This window comes from Erpetoichthys calabaricus, chromosome 12, assembly GCF_900747795.2.
Source record: "Erpetoichthys calabaricus chromosome 12, fErpCal1.3, whole genome shotgun sequence".
Classification (NCBI taxonomy): Eukaryota; Metazoa; Chordata; class Cladistia; order Polypteriformes; family Polypteridae; genus Erpetoichthys; species Erpetoichthys calabaricus.
In genome coordinates this window covers 149,752,549-149,772,687 of record NC_041405.2, presented here as the reverse complement: position 1 = coordinate 149,772,687, position 20,139 = coordinate 149,752,549, and the positions used below count along the sequence as shown (strand labels likewise).

General features: G+C 39.2%; 1 protein-coding gene across 1 annotated transcript in view; it reads right to left on the bottom strand.

Annotated features, from left to right (window-relative positions):
• Nucleotides 1-11,105: 11,105 nt before the first annotated feature.
• Nucleotides 11,106-20,139, bottom strand: part of LOC114663188 (apoptosis regulator BAX-like) — a 29,227-nt gene continuing 20,193 nt past the window's right edge. The window contains exons 3-6 of the mRNA XM_028816940.1: nucleotides 19,087-19,236; nucleotides 18,801-18,930; nucleotides 11,323-11,427; nucleotides 11,106-11,204 (exon numbers count right to left, since the gene is read on the bottom strand). Coding sequence (XP_028672773.1) covers nucleotides 11,106-11,204; nucleotides 11,323-11,427; nucleotides 18,801-18,930; nucleotides 19,087-19,236 — 484 coding nt within the window. The remainder of the gene's footprint in view (nucleotides 11,205-11,322; nucleotides 11,428-18,800; nucleotides 18,931-19,086; nucleotides 19,237-20,139) is intronic.

Sequence of the window (20,139 nt, the reverse complement as noted above, 5' to 3'; positions counted from 1 at the left end):
GCGCCCTCTTCTACGCAGTGGTGTGCTGGGGAGGCAGCATTAAGAGGAAAGACGTCTCACGTCTGGACAAACTGGTGAGGAAGGCAAGCTCTATTGTTGGCATGGAGCTGGACAGTTTAACATCTGTGGCAGAGCGATGGGCGCTGAGCAGACTCCTGTCAATCATGGAGAATCCACTGCATCCACTGAACAGGATCATCTCCAGACAGAGGAGCAGCTTCAGTGACAGACTGCTGTCATCGCCCTGCTCCACTGACAGATTGAGGAGATCGTTCCTCCCCCAAACTATGCGACTCTTCAATTCCACCTGGGGGAGTAAACATTAACATTATACAAAGTTATTGTCTGTCTGTATACCTGCATTGTTATCACTCTTTAATTTAATATTGTTTTTTGTATCAGTATGCTGCTGCTGGAGTTTGTGAATTTCCCCTTGGGATTAATCTATCTATCTATCTATCTATCTATCTATCTATCTATCTATCTATCTATCTATCTATCTATCTATCTATCTATCTATCTATCTATCTATCTATCTATCTATCTATCTATCTATCTATCTATCTATCTATCTATCTATCTATCTATCTATCTATCTATCTATCTATCTATCTATCTATCTATCTATCTATCTATCTATCTATCTATCGTATATAAACACAAGGAATTCCACTTTCTGTATTACAACTTGCCTGAAGAAGGGGTCTGAGTTGCCTCGAAAGCTGGCATACTGAGATCCATTTAGTTAGCCAATAAAAGATGTCATTTTGTGTCGCTTCTCACCTCATCTGACACAGAAATACAACTCTTAAAGGCCTTAGAAAATTTTAAATGGATTTTGTACTGTGTTATTTATAGTGTATTGTAAGAAACATTGAAGACTTGTAGAATCTTATGATCGAAAACGACAATGTTAATAATGTGTAACAAATTAAGACTATACATTTATTTTTTCTCTTTCCTTTTTATGTTTCTTTCCCATGTAAATGTGGAGGAAAAGGCTATATGCTCTATGATGACCATTTCAAATTTTCTTTTTTTTCTTAAAAAATATTACAGCAACATGGAATCCTTCAGCCTCTTATGGAGGCAGAGATGTGGTGTGCCGAGAATAAATCTTTGTTCAGGGGGCAAGTCTCACTCCCTTCATTACTTTCAATGGACAAAGACGACATAGAGGTGGCCCTTCAAAAATTTGATTCATTACTTGAATTTCCAGAAGAAGAGGAGAGGGAATATGTCCTTAGACCCTTTACCTTCGTTTTTTCACATATGGAAGATATGCAACTGTTTTTAAATATCATGAGAGGAAAAGAAAAGTAACAGTGTTTTGTGAAAAAATGTAACAAACATACATGTCCATCTTTTTTCTGTTGCAACCTACAGTTGTAGTTCTATGTTTTATATATTGTTTTAACTTTTTTCTAATAACTTTTGTAAACCAACTTGATCTTTGCAATCCGTCTCAGATCTGCATTTCTTGGTGTTATGCATTAAAATGTTTTGTACCTCATTTTATCAGATTTGTAATAATTGCATCCACCCAAACAAAACATTTTTAAAGTTAAGTTTAAAATCTGAATCGATATGTTAGTTTAATGACAAAATATGGAAGTGAGACACAGAGGGTGCAACTTTCAATGATGCAAATTTTTACATTTCTTTACAATATGACAGAGAGGAAATAGATGTACTGTGTGTTCAGGAGACCAAGTGGAAAGGGAGTAAGGCCCGAAGCATAGGAGGTGGGTGCAGCCACTCCAGATGCTGTTCATAACAGGACTGATAAAGACTATCTAAGGTGCTACCATTATCCTTCGAGAAAGACAGATGCCATGTTCCACCCTGATGTGGACTGGAGCAGAAAGAGGGTAGGGGTAATTGTGAAGAGTATACTAGGAATGTTTTAGTGGTGAAGAGAATGTCTGACGGGGTGATGAGCATACATTTGGAAATCAAAGAGGTAATGTTAAATGTCATCATTGCAAAAGCACGACATGTGGGATGTGAGATGGAGAAGAAAGAAGATTTCTGGAGTGTGTTTTTAATATAAATAAAAATGTGTTTATGTGAAAAGTGACTGGAGTTAATAAATTTGGGAAGTTTTATTACATATAGTGTATTTCAGTTGCTCCACATGGTATCATACATATTGCATGATGGAAGGTGGTGGAAGAGTACAACTGCAAGGAGAACAATTGTTGAAGGTAGACAAATTGAAATACTTGGGTTCAACAGTCCATAGCAATGGAGAGGGCGGCAGAGAAGTGAAGAAGAGAGTGTAGGCAGGGTGGACTGGGTGGAGAAGGCTGGCAGGAGTGATTTGTGATAGAAGAAGGGAAGGTCTATAAAATGGTAGTTGGACCAGCAATGTTGTATGGTTTGGAAACGGTGGCACTGACGAAAAGACAGGAGGCAGAGCTGGAAGTGTTGGAGTTGAAGATACTACGATTTACACTTGTAGTAATGAGGGTAGACAGGATTAGGAAGTAGTGTATCAGAGGGACAACACAGGTACGACAGTTTGGTGACAAAGTGAGAGAGGCTATGTTGAGATGGTTTGGGTGTGTGCAGAGGGGAGATGAGTAGTACATCAGGCAAAGAACGTTGAGGATGGAACTGCCAGGCAAGAGGAAAAGAGGAAGGCCAAAGAGGAGGTTTATGGATGTGGTGAGGGAGGACATACAGGTATTCGGTGTGGCAGAAAATGATGTAAAAGACTGGGATAGGCTGTGGTGCCCCCTAAATTTGATACAGTTGACCAAGACATCTTTATCAGCTTTCCATTTGGCCTGGGCAATTTCTCCTCATCCTCAGCCCCTCTCACCTGTGTGGTCCCTCAAGGATATATTCTGAGGCCTATTTTTTTTACTGTACATGTTGCCCTTAGGATCAATTTTTTACAAAACACAATACTTCTTTCCATTGCTACACAGATGATACAGAGATACTAGCCCTTTCTTTCCATACATGACCTTGAAACACTAATTCATGAGTTTGTCTCTTCTCGGCTTGGCTATTGCAACTCATTATGCACTCTGCAGGATTGAGTTGAAGTTTTTACTGTCCCTGAATGGTTTAGCCCCCTTTTAACTTACTCACCTCTTACTCCCTTATTCTCCTGAAGTTCTTAGTTGTGCCGAGTCCTAGACTTAAGCTTTGAGGTGACCCTGCTATTGCAGTAGCTGCCCCTAAGATTTGGAATTGTCTACCTTTCTATATCAGGTCAGCACCAACTTTGGTCACTTTTAAATCCTGCCTGAAAGCCAATCTTTTTGCCTTAGCTTTTTAAACTTGCCAGCGAGTATTTATTTTTGGTTTATTTATTTCATGTACCTATATATGTATTGGTGTATTTATGGAAACTGTACAGCACTTTGGTCGACTTTTGCTGTTTTTAAATGTGCCTTATACGTAAAATTGACTTGACTTGACTAAATGGGGAAGCTGAAAGAAGAAGAATCAAGATACCATTCATTTTCTAACCCACTTTGTCCTGGACAGTCTATCTGAGCCGGCACAGGGCTCAAGGCAGGAACAAATCCTGGACAAGGCACCAGTGCATCACAGGGTGAACACACACCCACACCCACACTAGGGCCAATTTAGGAAACTCCAGTCCACCTAACTTGCATATCTTTGGACTGTGGAAGGAAGCTGGAACATTTGGAGGAAACCCACACAGACACAGGGAGAACATGCAGACTCCACACAGGGAGGACATGGGCATGAGTGTGGGTCTCCTTACTGTGAGGCAGCACTGTCACCACTACCCCCTGTGCCGCAACCAAGATACTAAGTGGTATAAAAAACACTCAATCATTTAATAAGTATTAGTACCACTTTGCCCTGCGATGGACTGGCGCCCTGTGCTGGCTGGGATTGGCTCCAGCAGACCCCCATGACCCTGTGTAGGGCATAGCGGGTTGGAAGATGACTGACTGACTGGTACCATTTTACTTACTCAGGCGATATATTTTATTTTAAAACCATTTACCAAAACACACATTTAATTTAATGTAATATGTCCCTGTTACTCCTGTCATATTCACAGCGAGAACAACTATGCATTAAAATTAAGAACTACGAAAATGTCTGTGGTTATCACTCATTTTGCAACATAATAAATTAATGCCATTAATAAAATTCTCTTTTATTGAACGAGGTTCCAGAAATAATGTATAAATGCTTTGAAATATTTCGAAAGACAGAATTCATTATAATAGAAATTAGAGCAAAAACATCCATATTTAGTATGGAACTTCCTTCATCCAAGAATACTAGGGGGCTCCGCCCCCTGCTCGCTTCGCTCGCCAACCCCTGGTGATGAATGTATGAGATATAGCATAGTGTGAAGGTGTAGATGACGCATATAGGAAGCCAAGAATAAATTGCAAGGCACAGTGTAAAGATTTATCGGAAAATTTCTTTGTACACAACATTAGTAGTAAAGATGGTGTCTTGTTCTTGAATGAGTTTCTCTTGGCATGGATCATTTATAACCTTAACTTTAACGTCAGACGAATGTCGAACTCGTGAGAAGGCCACATAAAGTTGTCCATGTCCAAAAACGGGGTAAGAGAGGTAGATGCCAACCTTGTTCATGGTTTGTCCTTGTGATTTGTTGATGGTCATGGCAAATGCAGGTTTAATGGGGAACTGTCGGCGTTTAAGTGTAAAAGGTAATTCTAGGTCAGAACTTGTAAGGTCAATTGTAGGAATCAGAACAGTATTGTTAGCATGTGATCCTGTAAGAAGTTTTGCATCAATAACATTGTGTGTCATGGTGTTGACGACTAAACGTGTACCATTGCATAAACCTTGTTTAGTGTTAAGGTTTCTTAATAGCATGATTATTGTTCCGATTGTAAGGTTAAGATTGTGTTGTGGTAATCCGGCTGGGTTAATAGTGTTCAGATATTGTAAGGGGAAATTAAGATGGTCATTGTTGTCAGCAGAGTCAACTTTGTCAGAGCTTAGAAAGAGCCGTGCCTCCACAGGAAGTAATGCAATGACTTGGTTATTTATGTGATCAACATTAATATTTTTTGGACATAATATAGAGCGTTGTGTTAAAAGGGGTATTTGGTCTAATGAGATTGCTGTTCCAAATATCTCCGTAACTAAGTCGTCGCAGATAAAGGCTTGAGGAATTGTAATAATATCTGGGTGAAGTCCATCTGTATTGGTGAGTGTACCATCTCCCAGTTGTAAAAACCAATTGTTATATTCTGGATCTGGACATCGCATGTTTTGTACCAACTGTATCTTTTGAAAGCAATGCCAATTGTCCGCGTAACATTTTTTGTTCCGCGGTTTTAGAAGCGCGTTGTAGGCGCCGACGCTTATTGTTTTTTTTTGATGCGGGTTCGTGTTTGTGGTCCCGTTACTCGAGCCGTCTCGTTCTGTACCCGTGATCGTGAATTCATGACTTGTTTGATCTTTATCGTTAGGAATATGGATAAGTAATAAGGAGGATCGCAATCACTGTTAATATGCGGACTGTTCGTTTCTTTGTATTATCACCAATCAGGTCTCGCGCCTGTATATGTATTGCAGTCCGGTCTCTTGTTGTTTATGTATGACGTCGTCCGTGTATTTTAAGGTGGACTGAACAATAGCTGAGCGCATGGCATGTGGAACAATAGCTAAGCACTGTCTAAAATCTCCTCCTAATAAAAGTACCTTTCCTCCAAAGGAAATATTATTATTCATCAACGTTTGTAGAAGTTTATCAATGGTGTTGAGTAAGTGACTGGATGCCATTGTACATTCATCTATAATTAATAGTTTGGCAAGACAGATGTCATGTGCATCGTTACTGCTCATTTTCATAGTGGATACCGATGTTTCTGTGATTGGGGCCGGTATTTTGAATAAGGAGTGACATGTGTTTTTGGAGGCGAGACATTTTTTCTTCCGCGTTTTCAGAAGCGCGTTGTAGGCGCCGACGTGTAAATATTTTTTTTCATGCGGGTTCGTGTTTGTGGTCCCGTTACTCGAGCCGTATCGTTTTGCACCCGTGATCGTGAATTCATCACTTGTTTGTTCATTATCGTTAGTAATATGGAACGTCAATAAGGACGATCGCACTGACTGCTAACATGGAGCCTTTTCTGATCGTGAATGCATGACTTATTTGTTCTTTATCATGAGTAAAATGGATAAGTAATCGTGCTTTTTTTTTGAGGGGCGCGCTGCCTCATTTTTTATTTCTGTTAGTGGAGGGGGGCTTTGTGTGTCGTGGGTCTGAATCCTCTTTTTTGTGTGTGTCCTGTTTTGTGTGGTATGGCCTTCGTGTGGCGCTTTGTTGCATGGGTCTGTTGCTATGGGCGTGGCGCATCATTTCTCATTTTCCGGTGCTTGGAGGGTTTCTTCGTATTACTACCCATCAGGTGTCGCGCCTGTATATGTATTGTAGTCCGGTCTCTTGTTGTCTATGTATGACGTCGTTTGTTGGCGTGCGTTTTCTTTGAGGGGCACATTGCCTCATTTTTTATTTCTGTTAGTGGAGGGGGGCTTTGTGTGTCGTGGGTGTGAATCCTCATTTTTGTGTGCGTACCGTTTCGTGTGCTATGTGGCGCTTGCGTCTGACTCCTTTGTTTTTGGTGTGCTAGGGGCGCGCTGCCTCATTTCTTATTTTTGTTAGTGGAGGGGTGCTTTGTGTGTCATGGGTCTGAATCCTCTTTTTTGTGTGTGTCCTGTTTCGTGTGGTATGGCCTTCGTGTGGCGCTTTGTTGCATGGGTCTGTTGCTATGGGCGTGGTGCATCATTTCTCATTTTCCGGTGCTTGGAGGGGGGCTTTGTGTGGCGCCTGCGCACTACGTCTTTTGCGTCCACGGCCCATGTCCCTGCGTCCATCCGGTTTACCATTCTCGTTTAGTAATATAATAGTAATATATATGTCCTCTTTCTTTTAACTATCGAATCCTGCATCAGAACTACGATAATAATGAAAACAGAAACTCGGATTCTTGCCGCACGATCTGAGAAAGGCATAGTAATAGCGATTTCATCATTTTTTGAAGGCCGGGGGCGTGGAAGGCCGAGTCTTTGGCCTGCAGCCAGACACAATTGGCTCAGATTCAGCCAAATGCTACAAAACTGATAAAATGACACATAACAGTACAGATGGACAATGAGTCAAAACATACTGTGACAGCAAAACAAGTGCTATTCAAGGCAAAGACGTGGAAGATTCTTCAATGGCCAAGCCATTCAACTGACCTCAACCTAATTGGTCATGAATTTCATTTGCTGAAGACAAAACTGATGGCAGAATGTCTAACAAACAAGCAGCACCTGAAGACAGCTGCAGAAAAGGCCAGGCAAAGCAACATTTGGGTCGAAACCCAACACTTTGAGTGGGCCATGGGTTCAAGATTTCAGGCAGTCCTTGAGATGTAAAGGATTTTCAACCAAATATTGAAAATGACTACTATAGTTATGAGTTTATCCAAATACTCTGGAGACCCTAAAAATAGGGGGACCACGTAAAAAAAGTCTGCTTTTCCTAAACAGCTCAGACAATATTTTTATTAAACCCCTTCAATTAAATCTCAAAGTATATACTTCAATCACAACTTGATTGCTTCATTTCAAATCAATAGTAGTGCTGTAGAGTCAAAATTATGAAAACTGTGTCACTGTCCAAATACTTATGGATCTTGAGCTTCTGAATTACAGTCATCAGTTTATGCCTGTTTCTCAATAAGATTTGTTTTGATTAATTGTACCAGTTTGTGTCTGAATCCTTTCTCTTTGTCTGGGTAATAGACTAGATACGCTGGGCTGTTCTTGTCATATCCCAGGAATATACCTTATTCACATCTGGACTGTAGTTGTTTTTGAGGTCATGTTTGCACACGTAACAATCTGACTCAAAAATCCACATTTCAGACAGGTTTGATTTTCTCCCAGTCAGCACAAACTAATGTGTATTTTTGGACAGCAAATGGCCAAGGTTTCAGGTAATCTGTTTCTTAACAGAAGACATCTACCCGTATCAAAAAATGGCTCCTCACTACTGTTCAATTGTACCATTCTGACAAGGAGAATAAGGGAATGAAGCCTTGGGTCTAACACCATTATTCCTCAAGAGTAATTGGAAAGCCTCTCCCATGTACTCAGTACCATTATGTGACCGTATACACTGGACTTCACCATAGGGTGCACAGTCTGACAGGAATCTCACTGCTGACAATAATTTTTCAGATTTGTTTTAAGGAAATAGACAAATACTGTAAAGAACACTACATATCTAAATCCGTCTATAGTGACTGGATCAATTGAACCTGCTAAGTCAGTATGTACCAGGTGTAGGGGAACTTAAGCATCAGGTTTCTTTTCTTCTCTTGTTAACAAATTTTCCCTCAATACAAACATCACAGTCTTTTGTCTTATCACTTGTGATTTTCATCCCATTAACAATACCCAATAACTTCAACACATCATCAACATTACGGTGTCCTGGAATTTCACACCAGGCTTAACATTACAAGATAAACTGACTTTCTCTGTCTGCTACAGTATGTTGTTAATAAAACTATCATTACACTGTTTCTGTTGATTTACAGTCCTCAGGTAGTACAACTCCATCACCAAATATTTTATTTAACAGGGTACAGCATATTGGAGCTCGACTGATCAGAAATTTTTGTCACCGATACAGATTTAAAAAAAACGTAAAAAGTCTGATTTCCAGTAACAGGTATTATAAGCCGATAAAAGCTCCTCCCCCAGATCAAATAAATAAATAAATAAATAAAACCTTAAGTGCAAAAATGTTTAATAAAAAACATGCATATAAATGAACTGTTTAGAACAATATCCAGAAAAAATAACAAAAACAATATATATATATATATATATATATATATATATATATATATATATATCTCAATAACAACGTAACTAACACTTAAACTATAATACAAACAATACTCAACATTAGAAATAAATAAAAGAAATTCTGCAGTTCATAATAAAAACTTCACATTAACTCCTCAAACAAACAAACAAGGAGAGCTGCAAGAAACGACAATCCTAAACAGGTGAGTGGGAACTGCCAAGTTTCTTCCTGTACAGAGAGATGGGAAAAGAAAAAGAAACACGGTTAAGAAAATGATGGTGGCGGCTGATTATACTACTTCTGCTTTTTCAATGTCAGCAACGATAAACAGAATAATAATAAACAAAATAAAGAAGGCAGACATCTCAGTCACACACATAAAGCAGTGCCATGATCACTTTGGGAAAAGTTCAGTTCATTAACAAACAATGGCTAACTGAATGAATAAACAAAAAGTTCACTTTGCATAGCTCTCTCGAGCACATTTTCAGCATTCTGTAATTCAAACTAGATTACAGGATCAGGTAATAGACCAGAAATAGATTCTTCTGTGGCCACTTAAAACCAGCCATCACCGACAAAGAAGATACAAAAAAAATAAAAATAAATCAGTCCGTTATCCAAACTGTAACCAAACTGAAAGAATGTCACTGTAAAATGGCAATTTGATTAGAACATGATTTGTGTGTGTGTGTTTTTAATGCAATCCTAAAGAGTGTAATCACACGTGCATATTGTTTTCTTAAAAATTATGTAAAATATACCCATAGCTTAGGCATATGCTTAAACCTTCTGGGAACAGACTTTCTATAGGCATCAGGAGCCTGAGTAAAAGCTGGGAGAATTATGAGGAAAACTGATTCCTCATCAGTAAAACTGGAAATGACCCATGGGATCAGGCGAACCACTTTGGTAGGGGTGCTCTGCAAGACAATCCAGGTGATGCCTATAATAATGGATGGATGACTTAGATACATAACATTGGAGAGTGGGGACTGAAAGAAGGAAATATTAAATATCTGCAGAGTCCTAACACCAAGAATTGCATTTTTCCTTTACTCAGAGGCAACATGGTCGCTATGTGCTGAAGGACCAGATTGGCAGTGATGTCACTGGATGCCTATTGACTGAACATCGCCACATGAGGTGTCACAAAGCATTCGGGAAGAACCAACATGGCGACCAAAGCCCACAGCTACACCCGGTAGGGTATGGCATCGAGGGAAGTACTGTAAAACTCCAGTTAGTGAGCAAAAAAATTTCTTCCTCTAAAGAAAATAAAGAAAGCCGGGAAATGTGTTTAACCAGGCGGGAGGTCAATGTAACAGAGAGATCCGGGGAGGCTCTGTTTCAAAGCAATATGCTCCTCCGACCAGCTAGATGGCAGCATCTCTGGGCTTCAGAACCCATTCAGATAACCGCATGAAATGTTGGGAACTGTAGCACAATAAGGCTGCCCTGCTGGGGTCTGTATGTGTCGCCAGAGGGTGCTGCAGGGAGTTACGATTGACCCGGAAGTGATTCTATCAGGCTATGCACTGGCACCGGAAGTACTCCCGGGTTCAAAATAAAAGGAACCACTCAACCTCATCCAGACAACTTGGAGTAGGGTATGGAGGATGAACAAAGCTTGCCTGGGAGGTGTGTAGGTGAAGAAAAGAGAAAGAAGAAGAATTGTACTTTGCTTTAGGACACTTTTTTGTAAGGTATTACTATTAATAAACATTTTATTTATACTGAGAATTGTGTTTGTGAGGTTGTGTCTGAGGTTTGGGGTACTGTATAAAAAATAATATAATACAAGAACAAAATTATTAAAATGCGGCATCACACAAATTGTCAGTTTGAATGAAATATTTTACAAAAGTTTGTTCTATGAAAATTTCAAAGATCTATCTATCTATCTATCTATCTATCTATCTATCTATCTATCTATCTATCTATCTATCTATCTATCTATCTATCTATCTATCTATCTATCTATCTATCTATCTATCTATCCCTTATAATGAGGTCTCCATTATAACATGCAGTCTAGACGTCTACCACTGAATGGAATTAAAAGAATAGAGGGACATGAAAGGAGGGAGATAAAGGACAAGTAAAGATTGTTGAAAAATACTGTACATGATGATTAATTGAATCTATTAAAATAAGCAGGCTTATTTCTAACTACTGTACCAGAGAGGAGAACTAAGTTTTGTTTGCTGCTTATAATCACTGACAGGACTAGTGGTAATTTACCTTCACTCCTTCATGACAGTCGCCGCATGGCCACCACTGCCGTTATGACTCCCGCTATGAACACACCTACTGTAGGCCACAAAGATTGATTATATGAGAGGATTCCCTCCTGTATAAAAATAAACAAGGGCAATAATTGAGGTAAGGAAAGAAAAGATGCAAAGGCAGAGCTAAATTATTACTCAAAATGATATTTAAAGATAATTGTCTCAGAGATAAGCACTCACCCAACCACCCTGATCCATGATCCAAATAAGCAGATGCTCCCTGATATAATTAATTGTCCATGATATTATACATGTCACAATTTCTTCGGCTTTCTGCCTTAAAGCCTAATCAAAATCCCAGAGAAACAATGTAGATATTTAATATATGTTGAACAAACATTTCAGTGTCTCCCCCAGTGGGGAAAAAGAATTACAACAGCATTAAAACTGCTCCCAAATAGATGTCACAAATGTTCTTGAGTACTTTAAATAGCTTAAATATAGAAAAGCGCATACCCATTCTTTGTTTTAAAAAAAAAATGTCATTTATATTTGTAAAACTTGATAATTTTCAAGTAAGTCCAGGTTTTCTCTTGACATTATTCCACTGAATACACAGTACATGACAACCTTTCTCCCCCAGAGGCATGGTTCATGCTGTTGCATACATACCTTGATAGCAGTTCACATTCACGCACCTTTTCTTACATAAATTTTGATTTTTCTAAGGATTTAACCAAACATATTATTGGTCTTATTTTATACTATCAACATGTTTCACTATGAAGATGATGATGTGTTTATTTTGTTGTTAAATCATATTTGTATGAGCTAGAATATACAAATGTGGAGCTGCAACCAATGAGTTTTGAAAGGGAGTAAAACAGAATTGCAGAGCCAGACAGAGAAATGTTCTGCTTGTATTCATATAGTGAGGCTTTGGACAAATGACATTGCTAATGCCCGTGGGGGAAGATTCAAATTAATGCTGAGCAAGGGACAAATGCCATTGCAGTAGAGTTACGGCTACCACTGTGTGGAAACTTAAAAGTAGCCAGCAATGAGCCTGCTTGTCTTGAAAAATGGCTGTCTGTGGTACCAATAAGGATGATTTTCTAGCCCTCGTCAATCATTTGGCTCTAGAAACATTTCTCCAGTTCCAAAAATTAAACTGGGAGAAATAATTGACGCCAGATGGACCAAATAATCAACCTTCATTTGAGTAAGTTGCTTTATTGATCTTAATGGCAGTAGGACATTGCTAAGTTATGATGACTCACTGCTTCCATCTACAGTAAGTGCTACAAACCATAGCTTAGATTACTGAAAAGGGGGAGAATGGAAAATAAAGATACAAAATGTTTTCCTTTAACTTTCCTACTTCAAGTACAGTATATGCATTTCCAAACCATTTTAGCTGAAATGCAGTTGTGTTAATCCTCTACAGACACAGGCTGTACTTTGTAATATTCAATTCTAGAGCTTCCAATTTTAATTGCATACTGCAATTTTTTTATTTTTAATTAATTTGGAAAAATCTCAAATAAGCTTTTTTCACATTGTCATTATGGGTTGTTGTGTGTAGAATTCTGAGGAAAAAAATGAATTTAATCCATTTTGGAATACGGCTGTAACATAACAAAATGTGGAAAAAGTGATGCGCTGTGAATACTTTCCGGATGCACTGTATTTCTGAACTGCTCTTCACTTAAAGAAATACTCCACTCATAAATAACATATGTTATATGTTATGTACTTCGTGAGGGCGGCATGGTGGTGCAGTGGGTAGCGCTGCTGCCTCGCAGTAAAGAGACCTGGGTTTGCTTCCTAGGTCTTCCCTGCGTGGAGTTTGCATGTTCTCCCCGTGTCTGCGTGGGTTTCCTCCGGGTACTCTGGTTTCCTCCCACAGTCCAAAGATATGCAGCTTAGGTGCATTGCCGATTATAAATTGTCCCGTGTGTGCTTGGTGTGTGTGTGAACATTCTGCGGTGGGCTGGCGCCCTGCTTGGGGTTTGTTTCCTGCCTTGCGCCCTGTGTTGGCTGGGATTGGCTCCAGTAGACCCCTGTGACCCTGTAGTTAGGACATAGTGGGTTGGATAATGGATGGATGTACTTCGTGTGTTTTTGGTGATGACCGAGAAATCTTTTTAAATTCATGAACTTCCTAAATGAAGACAGGACTCAAGACTAATGAATAAGGGGGAGAGGCAGGCCATGAATTCAAAAGATCAGTCTCATGTGAACTGCATTGTTGTTTATGCCCGCGCTGATTTTTTTAACAATATTGTGAGCATACTACAGGAAAACTGACATGTCGATTATGTGACACAAGTAACATTCAGATTTTCTTTTTTTCCGTGAACATTTTCCATATTGTTTGCAGTTCTACAATGTTGGTTACAATAGATGCATAATCTAGTATACATTTTTTTCTGTTCTAAATGAAAACATGAAATTAAAAATTTCTCAGTCATCACTACAATAAACATGAAATAAGTAATATTTTTTTAAAACACGCTAAAGGAATTCTCCACCATTAAATGTATTCTTCTATACAGGAATACTTCACACAAAACTAAATACACAAATAAATGTATTACAAGATGTGACAAAAAATAATTATATGATATGTGAACATAAATAATTTAAACGTCATTATTATTTCTTTATGAATTTATTAAATGCCTTCATTTATTTATTTCTATGATATGCTCCATGAAGTACACCATGATATAAAAACTGTCATTTTAACTCATCAAAGTTGAGGGCGGGCTGAAGGGAGTACTATTTTTTTGAACAGCGAATCCTTGGTAGAGTGAAAGTAGATCTTCAGTTATCGAGTGCCATATTTACATCAGACACTTCAGACTCGAAAGGATGATGAATTTGGAGATTCACAAATTAAAATATCCACTTCCCACAGTAATTATGGGCAATGTATTTTTACACTTCTATCATCCAGGACGCACACAAGGATCCTCCACGGACGCGTGCAGTCACAACTTTAAACATACGCACCAGGATTCTCAAGTAAAGTAAAACCCTTACATCCATTCTGCACACTGCTCACCAATCAAAAAAAAATAGTACTCACAAGAGCTCACCCTCTCTACTTTGAGTGAAAATATCAGTTTTAGTGTCAAAGCATATTTTATGTTGTATGGTGACACTGAAATAAGTAAATGAAATAACTGAACACATATACACAACAAAGAACATATTTTGTGGCATATTTAATTATTTATGGTCACATTTCATGTTGTTATTTATTGTCCCATTTCACGGGACTTTGATTTTTTGCCTATTTATTTAATTAATTTTGTCCAAAATATTGCTCCATAGCAGCAGCCACATAAGACGGAGACTGAATGTGGGACACTTCTTGTTAGTGGAGTGATCTGAATGTATTGTCACACGGGTACTCATGGGAGACAATTTGAGGGCTCAGGTGATGGTAATTTTCCACCAATCCGGGGGGTGGCACTGTGTGATAATCTTCTCTCCTTTCCTGGACCTCACCTGGACCCGCCTTTTCTTGCCCGTCAGCCATTTGAAGGGAAGCCCAGTCATCTTAGACGGTCTGAATAGGACTCTGGTCTGAGAAGACTCAGTTTTTGCATTTTCACCTGCTTTTTTGATGAAAAACTATTTCAATTATACAGGGTTTACCCATGGTGCCCCAAGACTGTCTCTGTTCATCTTATTACACTGGTGTAGTAGGCAGGATTTGCTTTGAAAAATGAACAGAAGGACCTGGTAGTGGTCTTCCAGTACATAGCTAGAGATCTACAGGTACTCAAAATACTGGTGGGAGAACAATGGAGTCAACTCGCTGAATCGAATGAACTAAGCTCTTATTGCTCTACAATGGTACAGATCTGTCACATGTATTGTCACCTATCAAGGTTTGACTTGCAAGATCAAGGTGGCTGTCACTAGCAGTCCTCCTTTCCTGGTAATCTTGGGGTGGGACTGGTCACAAAGCAAAAGTGTTAAGACACATACCACTTCTTCTAAACCACTGCTGTTGATGGTGATAAATCATCTCAGACTGTTTCCATGCCACGTTCTAAGCCGGCTTCTGAACAGGGTCATGATGTGATGCCATGATGTGATGTCTCTACGAAGATGGAAGGCGAGGTGTCACGGAGCACTGCTCCACCCCATGAGGTTGTCGTTGAATACAGTCTCTTTATTACACTTTCAATTTAGGCAAACACCAACATCATTTAATGGAGAACAATTAAATGAGGTCTCCCTCAATTTTGCCTTAAATGCGGTTATTCTGATTGAAGGACAACGTACAAATTATCCCATGCCACAGGGACCGCACCTGTTATTAGTAATGATTTGTTATATAGTGTAGCTGAGCATGAGGGAGAAGTGAGGTCATGGATGTTTATTCCACTAACTTACCAGTGAAAGGTTTGTGAACTGACACATGCCCATCTCTGAGGTGCCCACTTGGGAACTGAGAAGATTTTAGAGTGGAATAAATGTGTTGCTTTTGCGCTTCTTGCTGAGAGTGTCAATTGAGAGAGGTTCCTCAAAAGAACAATGCTTCTGTCCTGAAGCTATCCCATGAGATTGACTAACTCTAACAATATCGCACAGGAACTTGTAGGGGTCTTTGCACATATCAGCATCCCTAAAGAAGTCAAAACAGACCAACGAATGCTGTTTACCTTGGAAATATTCATGAAAGTAGCCAATTTACTCAGGATTAAGCATCTAAAAATGTCAGTGTGTATCATCCTCAAACTGACAGTTTAGTACAGCAGTTTAATCAGACACTCAAACAAATGCTGTGCAAGGTGGTCAGTGAGGATGGGAGGAATTGGGATCAGTTACTCCCCCTCATGTTCTTTAACGATCGTGAGGCTCCTCACGCCTCCAGGGGCTTTTCCCCATATGAGTTATTGTATGGACGACAACACCACCCTACCATGTATCTCAGCCGGAAACTACTGGATCTTTGTTGATCGTATTAAAGTGCATTGCTGACACTGAAGATGCTCGTTAAAGTGGAGATTTTAAAGTGTTATAATAATAAAAAGAAAATCGGCATCTCAAAAGTTATGTGTCATTTGAAATAATGAGAATGTGTTGGCATAAAAAAAACAATCTGGTATCTGTGAATGAATGAATCGGAGCTTTTAGGGTACTAGAGGTATCTATAGAAAAACTGCTCTGTCAATCAAAAAGCTGAGCAGTGGGAGAGAAAGAAGCGGACTACATGGTGAAGATGTGCGGCCGTTTTGCTAATGAAAATAACAAGCTAACTACAGTATTCAAAATTACAAAAAGGGCAATGTGCAAAAACAGACCTGCCATAGTGCACAGCTAAAAAAGAGTAGCACAATCTTTAAAATTAAGTGTCTGCTTTTACCTTTGAATGAAATCTTTTTCAAATAAGTTAAAATTGTATTCGCACAGCGAAGTTCAATCTGACAGCTCTATTATGTACAACATATATAGTGGGGATAATCACTGTGTTCAGGCTTAAATAAGTGCATTTCAAATCATATTAAAGATAATAGCCCATTTAAACTCCAAAACTGAACTGAATAAACCCTGTTTTGTTTATAGTGCAATTTTGTTTGCGCAGAACTATGCAGATGCAAGTTTGTTTCACGCATGCACACTAGCATTCAAAATGGGGGCCTAACACAGCTTCTGTTCACAGGCCTCTGTTTTTGTTGTCTAGAGCACCCGCAGTCAACGTGCACAGGAACATGCAGACACAAAAATCAAGAGGTATGAAGTCGAAGACACCCTCATACACACAACATGATTGCTTATGAAGTTTGCATCATGCACAAAGGCAAAGTATCAACAGACCTTAATGCTTTTAGATATCTTTTTTTTTAAATCAACTACTGTTTTAACTATCAGGCTTGCAATTATTTTTTTACAATGTTGATGATGTGTGTGCTTTTTCTAAAGCTGCTTGATTGTGCAAAGTTAAGCCAGCAGTCAAAGTCAAGCTAAGCGCTATTTTTTGTTAGATTGATTTGTCCTTAGGTACATGACATCCATCCATCCATTTTCCAACCCGCTGAATCCGAACACAGGGTCACGGGGGTCTGCTGGAGCCAATCCCAGCCAAAACAGGGCACAAGGCAGGAACCAATCCTGGGCAGGGTGCCAACCCACCGCAGGACACACACAAACACACACTAGGGCCAATTTTGAATCGCCAATCCACCTAACCTGCATGTCTTTGGACTGTGGGAGGAAACCCACGCAGATACGGGGAGAACATGCAAACTCCACACAAGGAGGACCCGGGAAGTGAACCCAGGTCCCCGAACTGTGAGGCAGCAGCGCTACCCACTGCGCCACCATGCCGCCCATGGTACATGACATAGAGGTTTATTTTTCTCGGCTGGCAGCTGACTAGGAATAAGAAAATCTATTTTTATGAGAATGTGTGCTCCCTGTAAAATACATGCATTACTCTTCAACAGATAGCCTAGACTAGTTTACCAATTAACATTCACTCTATTAACATTTACTCTATTATCAAAATTCTTGATGCTGTAAAAAGGGTAAAATATTACTAAACAACTGAATACTTTATGTAATTGTATTCTCTGAATTCTTTTGGAACCTGTTTTCTCAATATTCTTAAGCCTTAGTTTGCATCTCTCAATGAATGTTGTGGCAGACGGCCGGCAGCTTATCCCGGCTGGGACGCCCCTGAAATGGAAGGATGGGGGAAGGCAGCTTTTTCAGGACACTGCCTCCCCCAAAACACTAGATGGCAGATCCCCTGGAGTGTAGCGGTGCCCTGGATTCCCGCAGGGCATTCAGGGACTTGGAGTCCGGTTTCTCAGCCCTGTTGGGTACCGTGGGTGCCGCCAGGGGGAGCTATGAAAGGACCTGGGGAGTCATGCTTCCCTTGCAGCCTGGAAGTGCTTGGAAGTCATGAGGACGGAAGCCCCACAGTACTTCCGGGCTGATTAAAGACTTGAGATTCTCCGTCTGACCCGGAAGTGCTGGCAAGTCATGTGGGACTAGAACTATATAAAGGACTGGTGGAGACCCAGCAAGCGAGCCAGAGTTGGGAGGGAGTGTGACAGAACTTGCTGGGAGGTGTGGAGGAGAATTTAGTGATTTACTGTGTTTACTTATTGCTGTTTATGGTGGTGGAGATGCTTTGGAGCACAACACAAAGAAGAAGAAGAAAGAAAATAAATATCTTCTTGGTGATTTTATCCCGTGTCCTGCGTACTCAGTCTTGTAAACAACTTGCTTCAACCTTTTGCAGCCAGGGCATATTATACCGGTGGCTGCCCCAAACCTTTGCAATAGTCCTGAGTCGTTCTTGTGGCAACCTATATACTAAATCCTGATACAAGTAATAGCTTCATTTTTAAAAAATAAAAATACTATAATTAAAATACTATAATTATTTTCATGTTCCTTTCTATATCTTGGTAATAACATCAAATGTGACGATCAGCCTGAAAGAACAAAGTCTTCATTTTTTTAAAATAACTTAGCAGTCAAAACTGTGGTTGTTATCAATGAGCTTGATGGTTATGAAAGGAAAAGACAAAAAGAAAAATAACATTAATCTCTTAAAATAATTTAGAAATAAATTGATACTGTTGTTTTTTTATCTTTAACTGGATGCTGTAGTTTGCTTGGATAGATGAGATTCATTATAATATGTATAAAAGTTTTAGAACAGTAGTTAACTCAGGACTAACCTTCATTGCCAATTTACAGGCAAAGTAAAATAAAGCTATCAGGCGGCCCCAGTTCAAATTTCCATTACAAAATAACTGATGTGCAACCTGTAGGAATGTCTCCCTGCTTGGTTGGACGTCGTTAATTAATCTGCAAAAGTGAAAAAATAAGGGATGAGTGAAAGGTAAATAAATGCAAATTGCAATAAGCCAAATTTAAATGTTGCATAATGCAAGCAAGATATAAAATTATTAATATGGGTTTTGGGAAGGCATGAATAAAGACAAAAGTAAAAAGACATCTTACTGCTGAAGTTCTTCATCACCATCTAACCTCTTTGAAATGTCAACAAGTTTGTTTAAGAGTTTTTCATGCCTGGGGTCCCGAAGCTGTACCGAAATCGGATCAAATTCAGAGTTTAACTCACTTTCGTGAGACACGTAATCATGAATAAAACTGCAGTGAATAAAAAAAGAGCATTAACCATTTAGAGAAACAGCAAAGTCGGGGACAAGACACAACAGAAGTGCCAAATGAGTCAATAATTGAGATTTAAACTTTTAATGTTAAAATAATTACTCATTTGAATATAGTTGAATCTGGATTGAAAGTTATGAGGCATGTGTTTTCAATTGAGAAGACAAACTTTAAAAAGAAAGCTTTAGCTGGCTAAAGTTATTCATTAAACTTTAATAGAAATGTAAAATCTTGAACATACTTTCGTTCTCAGTATTGATACAAGTTCCATGATTATTACAACAACCATTTATTTCATGTATAGGAATTCCCCAATGGGCTTAAGTGGGCCATGGTTTTTGAGAGCCCCCCAGCCTTGACTTACTAAGAAGGCAAGAAACTGCCCCCACATAAATAAGAGAGAGATCCCCTTCCAGAGAGGTTGGACATACAATGGATGTTAATAAATGGGGTAAATACAATACACAGAATAGAACACAAGTGATCCTCTTCAGAGCTAGATGGCCAATTTATCATTGCCACCACAGAAATACAATACAATAGTACAAGCTAAAAGGCAAAAGGGAGGAATAGATTACATCACTCACTTAAAACAGAACTACCAAATCTGAGGATATGGATTTGTTCAAATTCATTAAAAACAAATAGAACCTAACTAACATAAATGAAAAACACCAGTATCTGTCTTTCCGCTAATTGTAGAAGTACTGCCAGATTGTAGAAAAGAAGTCAGACAAGCCAGACACAGTCAGAGTCCTGGAGACCACAGCTACTGTAACTAGCTACCTCCCCACTATTGGCTATTTTACAGCGGAGTCACTTCTGAGCCAGTGCTCCTTAATCTGAGAGATTTTGCCATAGGCAGGCTAACAACTTGGAAGA